General features: G+C 47.7%; 1 protein-coding gene across 1 annotated transcript in view; it reads right to left on the bottom strand.

The window, feature by feature from the left end:
* Positions 1–13,967, bottom strand: part of LOC121574625 (calmodulin-binding transcription activator 1-like) — an 84,391-nt gene that overhangs the window by 12,943 nt on the left and 57,481 nt on the right. The window contains exons 6-10 of the mRNA XM_045223220.1: positions 13,259–13,330; positions 11,034–11,187; positions 6,931–9,245; positions 6,279–6,405; positions 5,925–6,059 (exon numbers count right to left, since the gene is read on the bottom strand). Of these exons, the coding sequence (XP_045079155.1) occupies positions 5,925–6,059; positions 6,279–6,405; positions 6,931–9,245; positions 11,034–11,187; positions 13,259–13,330 (2,803 nt within the window). The remainder of the gene's footprint in view (positions 1–5,924; positions 6,060–6,278; positions 6,406–6,930; positions 9,246–11,033; positions 11,188–13,258; positions 13,331–13,967) is intronic.

Raw genomic sequence — 13,967 nt, 5'->3', positions numbered from 1 at the left:
GAGCATAGGCTACCAGCTACGCATGACAGAGAGTTTATCTGAATGAACAGAAAAACAAACTCAACATGTTGTTAGCTTTACCAAACAAATGCCTTTGGCTCAGTGGGCTAACATGGTCTGTAGTCACCCAGACATCTTGGGTTCAATACCAGCTGGTTATTCCAACACATTGGGTGGACAGAAGAACATTTTGAATTTAGAAAAGTGTTTGTTCTATCTCTAGGCTGGTCTGTCTGGATTTCTCCCATCTGTGTGTGTGTTGCATCAGTCTGCTGCATGTGGGGCCCTGGTCCCTCACCAAACACAGAGGAATCAGGAAATACACACTGACTCACATCCTCCCCTTTTTGACTCTGCAACTGTGTGTGTGTGTGTGTGTGTTCTTCTCTGCGTGTGTGTATCTACAGACTTGTGTGTCTCAGTCTCCAAACATGTTTGTTTTGCTCACCAGATACAGTATGTTAGTATGTGTGTGATGGTCACTGTCCTCATACTCAGAGCCTGTCAGTCTGCCCCATACATCCCCTTCCTCCCATCTGAGGTCACCAGGGGCACATCCAGTCACAAACGCTGCTCATCAATGGCCCAAGGCAGACACAGTCCTTGCCGGTAGAGACATGACCACTGCTGATGCCCAGCTTGTTCCAATTATGCTTTTGTTTTTTTTCAGTCTCCGGATAGTTTAATTCGAGAAAAGCTTGCTTTCCAGGAACCGTTGGAACTCCAGAACTGTTCCGTTCTGTTCTGTTCTGAGCTTTGACCCACTTTCTGCCCCCATTCCCGCCTCTCAGACTTGGGATTTGTTAAATTGTTATATATTTGTTAAGGTAACCAGTGTAAAAACGGTTGTTGTTTTTTTACAATGGTGAAATGTCACATTAGGAAATGATTTGCGGCAGGCTTTCAGCACAAACGACAGCTAGCCTAAAACTTGTGGCGCTGTCCACCTCTCAAGGTGCTGAAATCAGAATGAGGGAGCGCTCTTCATGCAACTTTGACTTCTTACAGACCGGCTCATAGGCTACTCCTCACTTAGTTTACAAGTTACAATAGACAACGTGGCAACTTAATGCAGTTTATTGCCCTAAATGTAGGCCTATGTCTTTGCGAAAAGTGAATAGGCTAGGCTAGGCTACAGAACGACAACACAAAAGTCCCCAAACGCCTACAGAACCTATTAAATAGCATATGAGCTACACGGACCTTGTAGAGATCGTGTCAGACACAGTGACTTATTAAAAGTCCTTTGTTGACTTCAGACGAGAGCGAGAGAGAGCGCGCGCGAGAGAAGCAGCCCTTTCACAGCACACTTGTTAGTCATTGTGCTACCAGCCAATTTACAGAACAGAATATACAGGGTTTAGATTAGCCATTTACACACGTTTTAATACCTGTGCCTCGTGATGAGGGAGTTTGACCTGGACTGTGTTGGCTATGAGCTTTAATCACCGGCAATGACAAAAGCAATGTAAACACACATAACTAAGGAGTTTCGAGATGATGCGAGCATGCAGAGGCTGGACATATAGCCTACTATCAACACCACACAGATCGTCAGATAGCTAAAGTGAATAATAGGATCAACATATATCCTCTAAATAGCGCCACCTCCGAGCCTATCTCTGCCTCTTTCGTTCTCTCAAACACCCATTCTGAGGTAAATGCACAAAACACCGACAACAGCTACAAGTCCATTTTGTGTTTTTCTATCTCGTTTTAACAGAATAGATATTGCTACTAACCGGAAACCTCAAATAGTGTCTCTCTGACGCTCTCTTTGTCCTTATCGTGTTTTATAGTCTTCTTTAGTTTGACGTGTGCAACGCTCGCTACCATGCAACCACAATATAACAAAGTGGAAGAATCGAGAGAGAGAGTCTACCCTCCCCTCCCCATTTCGCGCCGTTTCTCTCCCTTAAAACCGTGATAGGTGCGTAAACAGAGCAGACGTGAATTCTCCTCTCGCGGCAGGGAAACAGACGCCACTGTTTAAATCTAACCACGGGGAGGTCCGCGAGCTACGGGTGTCTCGGTCATCATCAATGGGAGAAAGAACACTGAATCACAGGAGTCAGACACAGTAGAATAGTCTGATCGCTTTTCAAACAAAGGCACAGAACGGAGAGGTTCGAGTGAATTCTCGGAGGCGTGAGTAGGCTACAATGCAAATATTCCTGGGGGAAAGCCGTAGGCCTACTTTACCATTATGGCTATTTAATGTCTGGTGCATTCTACAATTTTGGTAGTTTAAGGAAACCTGCCTGAACCAGCCTAATATGGGGTGACCATATTACGCCTCTCCTTCTCTGGTCTGGTCGAGATTATGCTGGGAGCGGCTATGCACAAATTACTGCTATTCATCCCAGCTCCAGCACTCTAAAAGGGTTATCTCTCCTATTCCGCTTTGTGTATGTGAGCGGAACCTGACGAAGACCCACTACGGTCGACATTTAGCTGCATTAAAACTATAAAAGCATCAAAACATTGAGCGAATATTCTCTTTATGTGGACCACAGCAGTGCGTCTTTCTGTAGACCCATTGCCGCACTGTCGCTGTTCTCTCCCTCTCTCTTCCCACTCTCACTCTCTCTCTCTCTCTCTCTCTCTCTCTCTCTCTCTCTCTCTCTCTCTCTCTCTCTCTCTCTCTCTCTCTCTCTCTCTCTCTCTCTCTCTCTCTCTCTCTCTCTCTCTCTCTCTCTCTCTCTCTCTCTCTCTCTCTCTCTCTCTCTCTCTCTCTCTCTCTCTCTCTCTCTCTCTCTCTCTCTCTCTCTCTCTCTCTCTCTCTCTCTCTCTCTCTCTCTCTCTCTCTCTCTCTCTCTCTCTCTCTCTCTCTCTCTCTCATGCCACTTAGCGTATCTATCACATAGACTGGAGCGAACGAGGTGAAACACACACGCCCCTGAACTACAGGCATGGAAGGATTACAGCACCTTGTTGCACAGACTATTTTTTGCAAGCACTCACAAGAGTGAATGTTTTGTGCAAGAGGAACATTTTGGAAACACTGAACACAATTGAACCCTTAGAGGTTCTTAGAGTCAGAAAATATTATTGCCATTCAAGAATTGTTAAGATTTGTCTTCATGTTGTACACGGCGAAAAACAACAAAACACACAGAAATCCCATCAAGCCAGAGCCTTAAGCCTCTGACCAACAGGTGTAGAAAAACCTCATTTCAGTTCACATTATAAACAGGCTATGTTATTCCCCACACAAAGGTTCCCTGGAGGCTGCAGTATTAAACATATTCAGCCTTGAGTAAACAAGTCCCATCAGACACAGTGGTAAAATGTATGGCCTTTTGGAAAATTATCAAATGTTCTCAGCCATAGTGGCTCTAGATGAGTGGTGCTGTCCGTGGTGCTGAAATGGGCCTCAACGTTTCACAATGTACACTTACTGGACTCTAACCACACACCCACGCATACTACACTGACACTCCAACACACACACACACACACACACACACACACACACACACACACACACACACACACACACATACATACACACACACACACACACACACACACACACACACACACACACACACACACATACATACATTCACATTCCTTCACACTTTTCACACATGCTGCTGCTACTCTCTGTTTATTATCTATGCATAGTCACGTTACCCCCACCTACATGTACATATTAGCTCAATTACCTCAACTACCTCATACCCCTGCACATTGACTCAGTACCAGTACCGCTTGTATACAGTGAGGGAAAAAAGTATTTGATCCCCCTGCTGATTTTGTACGTTTGCCCACTGACAAAGAAATGATCAGTCTATAATTTTAATGGTAGGTTTATTTGAACAGTGAGAGACAGAATAACAACAACAAAATCCAGAAAAGCACATGTCAAAAATGTTATAAATTGATTTGCATTTTAATGAGGGAAATAAGTATTTGACCCCTCTGCAAAACATGACTTAGTACTTGGTGGCAAAACCCTTGTTGGAAATCACAGAGGTCAGACGTTTCTTGTAGTTGGCCACCAGGTTTGCACACATCTCAGGAGGGATTTTGTCCCACTCCTCTTTGCAGATCTTCTCCAAGTCATTAAGGTTTCGAGGCTGACGTTTGGCAACTCGAACCTTCAGCTCCCTCCACAGATTTTCTATGGGATTAAGGTCTGGAGATTGGCTAGGCCACTCCAGGATCTTAATGTGCTTCTTCTTGAGCCACTCCTTTGTTGCCTTGGCCGTGTGTTTTGGGTCATTGTCATGCTGGAATAGCCGTCCACGACCCATTTTCAATGCCCTGGCTGAGGGAAGGAGGTTCTCACCCAAGATTTGACGGTACATGGCCCCGTTCATCGTACCTTTGATGCGGTGAAGTTGTCCTGTCCCCTTAGCAGAAAAACACCCCCAAAGCATAATGTTTCCACCTCCATGTTTGACGGTGGGAATGGTGTTCTTGGGGTCATAGGCAGCATTCCTCCTCCTCCAAACACGGCGAGTTGAGTTGATGCCAAAGAGCTCAATTTTGGTCTCATCTGACCAAAACACTTTCACCCAGTTCTCCTCTGAACCATTCAGATGTTCAATGGCAAACTTCAGACGGCCCTGTATATGTGCTTTCTTGAGCAGGGGGACCTTGCGGGCGCTGCAGGATTTCAGTCCTTCACGGCGTAGTGTGTTACCAATTCTTTTCTTGGTGACTATGGTCCCAGCTGCCTTGAGATCATTGACAAGATCCTCCCGTGTAGTTCTGGGCTGATTCCTCACCGTTCTTATGATCATAGCAACTCCACGAGGTGAGATCTTGCATGGAGCCCCAGGCCGAGGGAGATTGACAGTTATTTTGTGTTTCTTCCATTTGCGAATAATCGCACCAACTGTTGTCACCTTCTCACCAAGCTGCTTGGCGATGGTCTTGTAGCCCATTCCAGCCTTGTGTAGGTCTACAATCTTGTCCCTGACATCCTTGGAGAGCTCTTTGGTCTTGGCCATGGTGGAGAGTTTGGAATCTGATTGATTGATTGCTTCTGTGGACAGGTGTCTTTTATACAGGTAACAAACTGAGATTAGGAGCACTCCCTTTAAGAGTGTGCTCCTAATCTCAGCTCGTTACCTGTATAAAAGACACCTGGGAGCCAGAAATCTTTCTGATTGAGAGGGGGTCAAATACTTATTTCCCTCATTAAAATGCAAATCAATTTATAACATTTTTGACATGCGTTTTTCTGGATTTTTTTGTTGTTATTCTGTCTCTCACTGTTCAAATAAACCTACTATTAAAATTATAGACTGATAATGTCTTTGTCAGTGGGCAAACGTACAAAATCAGCAGGGGATCAACTACTTTTTTCCCTCACTGTATAGCCTTGTTATTGTTATTGTGTTACTATTTTTCCTGTAGTTTATTTAGCAAATTTGTCTTACTTACTTTTAAAAAACTCTGCATTGTTGGTTAAGAGCTCGTAAGTAAGCATTTAACAGTAAGGTCTACACCTGTTGTATTCAATGCATGTGACAAATTGAATTTGATTTGATTTGACACTCTCCTACAACATTCTCTCTCTGAGTAAGTGTTATCTGTTCCCAAAACAACCGCTTGTCCATATATTTCTGGCTCATATCCATGGCCCCTAGCCCTTAGCAAATCCAGGCCCCAGACAATATGGAGGAATCTCCCATTAAACATATTGGAAGGCATGATCAGAAACAAAATGCAGGAACCCAAATATGTAGAGAGATATTTTCATACATTTAAAACAATAAATTGTCTGTACACTCTGTTTCACCTTTTGTACTAGCATCTGAGAAGATTATTCGGTAACGCTTTATCATAGCCCCACTCCCCCCCATCCCTATGTATACATTAATGAAGCCTTCATCACAGCTACATAAGACATCATAACATCTGTCATAGACAGGCAGGCTTGCACACACACACACACGGTGACTCACCATCCAGGGACAACCAGTCGTGTTGTGAGGAGGGCAGGGTGGGCAAGTCTCTAGCTTTATACTCAAACACTACAGAGGAAGATATCACATCGCCACCCATAGCAACCTGCAGCATCACCAGACCTGTGTCATGGGCTAAGACACACACACACACACACACACACACACACACACACACACACACACACACACACACACACACACACACACACACACACACACACACACACACACACACACACACACACACACACACACACACACACACACACACACAGGGGTTGGGATTAGCAATGTGTGCATGAGAAAGTAGATAGCTGAGTGCATGCATGTATGTGTGTGTGTGTGTGTTACCTGGGCAGTAGCAGCGCAGTACTCCTGGCTGTATGAGAGCAGCTGGTACACTGATGTGGTCAAACAGACAGCTGTACTCACTGCTGGCCTCCAGCCAGGGACCTGTTATCAATACCTTCACCCCACCCTGAAACACAGAGACACAGGCTTACACACATGCAGGGATTTTGTGTGTCTGTGTGTGTGTGTGTGTGTGTGTGTGTGTGCGTGTGTGTGTGTGTGTGTCAAAGCGTCCAAGGGGATGATGCCATTCTGTATGTTCTCTTTCTTAACGTCTCCATAGTCTCAGTCTAAACCTTACACCCTTTCCACTGGGCACTGATGTCAAAGCTGAGCCACATACAGTGTGTGTGTGTGTGTGTGTGTGTGTGTGTGTGTGTGTGTTCAGGTCATTAATGGCTCAGAGGATCTACGTCAGACTCTTACTGTGTAAAGAGAGACACGCTGGCCTTATGAGTTATATGCTTGAGGGGACAGTTGTTGACAGTTCAGGTATACTAGTATAATCTATACACTACTTTCTATGTCTAAGTTGGTCCATAAGATAAGTTACTTTGGGTGATAGATATATCCATTCAAAAGCTACGGAATAGGAAGTAGGGCTTTGAGAGGTTAGGGGTCAGAGGTTAAGGGTTAGGCACTAGTGACTCACCTCTGGGTAAGACCACTCGGGGGAGTAGTCAGTCACCCTTAACAGCCTCCCCGTCTCTGGCAGCAATCCCAGAGTTTCCTGCTCCACCTCTGAACCCTGAATGGGAGCTGTTCCCGCCCCCTGGCCCTCTCTAACTCCTTCCTGGGGCATCAGAGCAGGGGTGTAAAGGGCACTGCCCCCTGTCCCGACCACCACCCCCCCCACACCCCCCTCTACAGAGATGAAGTCATTGATGAGGTCAGAGAACTGGTTCCCAAACGATGCCTCGAAGCCTTCCAGGCTGATGCCCCCGCCTGCCCCCTCAGCTCCCCCAGCCTCCCCTACACCCGGCTGGGGAAGAGTAGAGCTGTACAACCCCCCCTCAATGGCTGCTCCAGCTACAGATTGAGGACTGTCTACCACTGAGCTGTTAACTCCTACATCCCTGACCCCGTTACAGAAAATATTGTTCTCTCCTCCTCCTTCTTGTCCTCCCTCTACTCCCCCAATATTGATTGTTGGCTGTAGGTAGTGCTCTCCACCTCCCCCAACACTAGTGTTGTTTCTGTAGGCCTCATGCTCTTCCACAGGCTTGAGTGGTAACTCAGCCCTCTTCTGTGGCTCTTTCTCTGGTATCCCCACCTTCCCAGACCCCCTGATGCTAAGCCGGTCTTTGCTCTTCTCCAGACCCCCTTTCCCACTTCCCTCACTGTGGCCATGTTGGTCTGGGGAGGGTTGGTGGAGGTGTGTGTGAGGGTCTCGGTTGTTGCCTGGAGAGTCAGTCTGTGGTATTGTAGGAAGGCCCAGATAAGTCTGGGTCTCGCCTGATTCCTGGCCTGTCTCGGAGACACTGATCTGGGGCTGGGGCTGGGTGGGCTGGTCGAGGGGGTTCTGGGGGGAGGTCTGCAGGAAGAGACTAGGGGATTGTTGATGTATCTGCTGTGCTAAACTCTGAGCGCAGGCTGATGACATCACAGCGCTGAAGTCCATCTGCTCCAGTGTGGTGCTGGGGCTCAGGCCCGCTCCCTCACCAGTGTATCCGCTCTGATTGGCCAGCGGCTGCTCCAAGGGCGTGTCCTCAGTCTTGATGTTGTTTACGAGCTCTGCATTGAAGACATAGCCATTAGCCGTTAGTGACTGTTGAGAGCAGCGGAGCCCCCCTTCACCATTACAGCTACCTCCCTCGGCCTTCCCCCCTCCTCCCCCGTATGTCTGGCCCTGCTTGGGGTTGTTCAGGAAGCAGTCCGGGTCAAAGTTCATGCTGGTCTCAGGAAGGTTGACTCCAGAACCTCCAGAGTCCAGACTGTTTGAGAGGACCAACTCCCCTCCTTCTTCTCCTAACCCCACCCCCCTAGGGAATGCAAAGCGTTGGGTGTCCGGGGCCACAGCCACTAGAATCCCAGCGGTGGTGGCGCCATGGGTGGAGCCAATCAGGTGGGCATGTTCTGCGGTGTACACAGAATCCCCTGTTACCGTGGCAACCTCGGACATGAACACAGCAGCGGAGCTCTGTGATAGGCTGCTGGCCAGGCTGAAGGCGGGACTGTCGGCAGTCATGTCGCTGGTGATTGACAGTGGAGAGCTCTGTGTGGTGTCAGGAACCTCCACCTGATTGGTGGACGTGGAGGAGACTTCCATGCTGCTCTGGGGAAGCAGGGAGGATTTGGGCAGCCTGCCGTTCTTCCTCTCATCCCCCCCTTTGCTCCTAGCCCCCACTCCAGGAATGGGCTCTGTCTGCCCCTCGGACACATCACTGTTTTGCACCTCTGACACTGCGCCTGTCCCTACCCCTTTCCCAGCCCCTGACACAGCCCCTGACCCAGCCCCTGACCCAGTCCCAGTCCCAGTCCCAGTGCCAGCCCCTGACCCAGCTCCTGACCCAGCCCCTGACCCAGCCCCTGACCCAGTTCCTGACCCAGCTCCTGACCCAGCCCCTGACCCAGCCCCTGACCCAGTTCCTGACCCAGCCCCTGACCCAGCCCCTGACCCAGCCCCTGACCCAGTTCCTGACCCAGCTCCTGACCCAGCCCCTGACCCAGCCCCTGACCCAGTTCCTGACCCAGCCCCTGACCCAGCTCCTGACCCAGCTCCTGACCCAGTCCCAGTGCCAGCCCCTGACCCAGCCCCTGACCCAGCTCCTGACCCAGCTCCTGACCCAGTCCCAGTGCCAGCCCCTGACCCAGCCCCTGACCCAGCCCCTGACCCAGTGCCAGCCCCTGACCCAGTTCCTGACCCAGCCCCTGACCCAGCCCCTGCTCCTGCCTTTGCTTCTACTTTGGGAGAGATGATGCGGTGTTTGGCTGTGGAGCACTTCTGGTGCAGGCTACTCCCAGCACCTGAGAGAGAAAGACAGAGAGGGAGACGGAGTTAGAGACAGAGAGAGATAGAGAGAGAGAAAGACAGAGAGGGAGACAGAGTTAGAGACAGAGAGAGAGAGAGAGGACAGAGATACGGAGAGGGATATATACCACTATTATACACTACATCGTTTATCAACTGTCACATACAACTTACAATTCACAGCACACGAATACAGAGACAGCTGTTTGTCACTTGTGATCCAGTACTGATCAGATAGTTTGGACATAACCACCTGTCAATTTCAGATAATTAAATTAGTTTTAACACTCAAGTTGAATATCTTCTTCTAGTTTACTTGACAATAAACACTTCGTAAGATCTCTCGAATGCCCCCGAGACCTTGAGGAAGCGCTAAATGCTACACAGTGTGAGGGTGACACCATGTGTTCAAAGTGTGAACTACATACTGAATTGATAAAAGACTGATTTTGCCCAAGGGCCGGGGGCCACATTTTCTCTTTTCAGTCATTTAGCAGACACTCTTATCCAGAGCGACTTACAGGAGCAATTAGGGTTAAGTGCCTTGCTTAAGGGCACATCGACAGATTTTTCACCTAGTCGGCTCGGGGATTAGAACCAGCGACCTTTCGGTTACTGGCACAACGCTCTTACCCACTAAGCTACCTGCCGCTCCTCAAGGTCTGGAGAGCCGCGATGCAAATTGTGTATATTGGCTTGTCGTCATAAGCCGCAAAATATTGTCTTTAAATGCTCCCTGACTGTCTAGTTCTACCAGTTGTTTTAGTGATTGTTTAGTGGGCTGGACACAGTGAAGAGACTGCTGTCAACCACACCAACCTTGAAATTACTGATTAAAGAATTTGTATTTTTAAACATTTCGGTCCATTGTCAGTTCATTTCAAAACTCAACGGCCAGCATTGCCTGAACAGAAATTATTAATTAAGCAGACACATCAACAGTAGAAACTGATTGACAATGAAATCCAAGGCTGTTGGGTGCATAAAAATGCAACTCAACACAGACAGAGCTGTACCCAGCGTAAGCAGTCCTCTGGGTTTGTGGGCCAAACCACAGCTCTATCTCACTCATGAATAATCCATGCAGGGTATTTTGGGCAGACGCTCTTCACCCCCCTGTGTCTGAGGACAGACGGTCAGGCTTTACACACACACACACACACACACACACACACACACACACACACACACACACACACACACACACACACACACACACACACACACACACACACACACACACACACACACACACACACACACACACACACACACACACACACATATACACACACACACACACACACACACACACACACACACACACACACACACACACACACACACAGTTTCTCAGCCTGCAGTCTCTTTGATGGCCACTGAGCAGCAGTGTTCTGCTAAAGTCAAACTGCCTTAGAGGACACAGGAGGGTGGAATAGTGATGTAGATTTGGATGCAGATTCAGAACTACACTAACAGATCTCTTATCACCATGACAACTCATATTATAGATAACTGAATGTCACTGAATAACAAATAAGTTATCAAGGGTTTATTAAATTGGATGAAGACAGATACAGATATGTGATGTGTAAAATGGACATTGTTCCCTTATCCTGATAGATGGGGATCTTTGCACGTTCTATCTAGTCTGTTAGGACTGTTTCACTCTGCTGTCTGATGTCAGGAACTTAAACCTCAACTAAAGAGGAGAGGGAAAGGAGAACAAGGCGAGGAGATGCGGTTTTAAAGGGGTTAGAGGTCAGGGGTTAAAGGTGACTCACACATGGGTTTGAGCTGTCCAATGAGCTCCTCCTTGCTCCACTTGGCCCACTCCTTCCTGTCTGTGTTGATGGAACAGAGGACAGGCCCACATGGCTTCCCACTGTCGTCCACCGCTGGCACGTTCAGGTAGTGCACCAACACAATGTCTGGGTTCTACACAGAGAGGGAGAGATTCATATTATATTTTTAGAAAACCTTTATGGGCACAATTCAGATAATGTACAGAGAGGTGAGACAAAGAAACATAGAGGTGAGAAGAGAATTGGTGAAAAGGGGAGAGAGAGGAATTCACATTTTCAATTGATCTTTATTGGCACAGTTCAATATGTCAATGTGAATCATTCATTCAGCCAGATGACACTGGTAGCAAAAAATTGCATAAAGCATGAACACAAACTCCCCATAGACAGCAACCCCGTAATACCAGACAACCTGGGGTTTCACTACTGAATATAAATATCAGCAATGCTAAAGATGGTGAAACCGATGTTCCCCTGAGAGAGGATGTGAGTGAGAGAGAGAAAGAAAGAAGAGAGCAGGAGAGAGAGAGTCAGTGTGGAGAGGTACATGTGAAGGTCAGAGGAGACGGTGGGTGAAGGGAGGTGAGGAAAGGTGGGGGAGGAGAGGTAAGGAAAGGTGGGGGAGGAGAGAGGAAGCAAGGGAGTAAAGGAAAAGGAAAGTGGAGGTCAAATAGGTCAGGCATTACGTGTCAGAGGAGAGATTCTCACCTGTCATCTCATAAAAGTTTAAACATCTCAACCCCGCTGTGTGTGTGTGTGTGTGTGTGTGTGTGTGTGTGTTTGAACCCCCATAATAATGTACTACTGCTCACTCAGCTCTGGCTCTAGGAGTGTATGAAAGATTCAGCACACACACGGTTAAGGTTCAAACCCTGCTGAGTGAGTAGGGAGTATGCATGTGTGTGGATGGATGCATCCTTGAGTGTGTGTCTGTGTGTGTGCCTGCACAGGCATGGTTAAAGACCCATCATGTTGCCTGTCTTTCACATGAGCAGCAGGGTGAGGTATGTGTGTGTATGTGTTCCTGTGTGTGTGTGTGTGTGTGTGTGTGTGTGCGCGTGTGTGTCAGGTTGAATGGGGCCCTCTGTCTGTCCCTCATATGAGCAGCAGAGTGAGGTATGTGTGTGTGTGTGTTCCTGTGTGTGTGTGTGTGTGTGTGTGTGTGTGTGTGTCAGGTTGAATGGGGCCCTCTGTCTGTCCCTCATATGAGCAGCAGAGTGAGTCAAACATCTCTATGAATAAATAACATTCCTATGCGTGGTCCTGTGTGGCTCAGTCGGTAGAGCATGGAGCTTGCAACGTCAAGGGTTGTGGGTTTGATTCCTGCTGGGCCACCCATACATAAAATGTAAGCACGCATGACTGTAAGTCGTTTTGGATAGAAGTGTCTGCTAAATGGGATGTTTAAGTAATAAGGCCAGAGGGGGTGTGGTATATGTTAATGGGTGTTCTTAGTCGCAACACGGAGTGCCTGGATAGATCCCTTAGCCGTGGTATATTGGCTGCATACCACAAACCCCAGAGGTGCCTTACTGCTATTATAAACTGGTTACCAACATAATTAGAGCAGTAATGTTTTGTCATACCCGTGGTATACGGTCTGATATACCATGGCTGTCAGTCAATCAGCATTCAGGGCTTGAACCACCCAGTTTATAAATATTATTCTATTACTATATATTACTATACTAAAGGGAGAGCAATGTGTGTGTATGTGTGTGTCAGAGTGTGTATGTCAGAGTGTCACTGTGCCATTAGTCTAAACTCCCTCAGTTGTAATGACTCACCCACTCTGGGTATTTCCTTGAAAAAGCCAGCCAGGGTGTACGCCTCTACTCTTCCAGCCCAGTGGAGTCTGGCTAGGTCAGTCAGTTACAGTAATACATCTAGACAGAGATGCCAAAACCAACCAGGCTCATTCTGGGAGCTCAACTTTGTTGACATTTCAGCTATTAATTCAATTCAGGCATAAGATCTGGCCGCCATGTTGCTGCCTCTGGGCATTCTCTTTCCATTCAGGATGAGTACAGTCGACTCATGATAAGTGCACATTGGATCAGTGTCAGATCCAATTCAAATACATTACCTTCACGTGCCCCTAGTGTTAGCAAGCTCCAGTTTCACAACAGTCTAAAGCCATTGAGGTTATAAAGAGTGCAATTTATTAGGATAGTGGTTGTATGGCTGATGTGGGAGGGGCTTACCTGGAGCAGCCAATAGCATCTGCGATGGAAGGTAGGGATGATGGAGGAGTGGACGTAACATCCGTACAGACACTGAGAGAGAGGACATGGTTAGAGTTACATATACACACACACACACACACACACACACACACGCACACGCACACGCACACACATGCACGCACACACACACACACACGCACACACACACACGCACACACACGCACACACACACACACGCACACACACGCACACATACGCACACACACACACACACACACACACACACACACACACACACACACACACACACACACACACACACAGTCACGTTCGGCAGTGCATACTGCCATGACAGTGAACCATGTTCAAAAGGTGTGGAGGATGAAGATTAACAAAGCCTGCAATGTACACTGTCCCCAGCAGAGGATGATGTCACACAAGTAGAGAGAGAGAGAGCTTCTATTGGATGAGGCATGATAGCGGTGATGACCTTGATGCTTCTCTCTCTCCACCTCTCTTCTCTCTCTCTGTAGCCAAAGGCAAAGTGCATTTCCATACATTTCCATTGTGTTTAAGGGTCTATCTATCCACAGGCTGTTTCTCTTCTTCATCCTCCCTCTTTCCCCTCTCTTTTATTATCCATCCCTCTCCTTCCTCCCTCTCTCCTGATCATTCTCTCTCGCCTGTCTGTCACATTCCTGGCTCACCGCTTGTGTACTATTACTGC

This window comes from Coregonus clupeaformis, chromosome 10 (genome assembly GCF_020615455.1).
Source record: "Coregonus clupeaformis isolate EN_2021a chromosome 10, ASM2061545v1, whole genome shotgun sequence".
Classification (NCBI taxonomy): Eukaryota; Metazoa; Chordata; class Actinopteri; order Salmoniformes; family Salmonidae; genus Coregonus; species Coregonus clupeaformis.
This window is presented reverse-complemented; position numbering and strand designations above follow the sequence as displayed.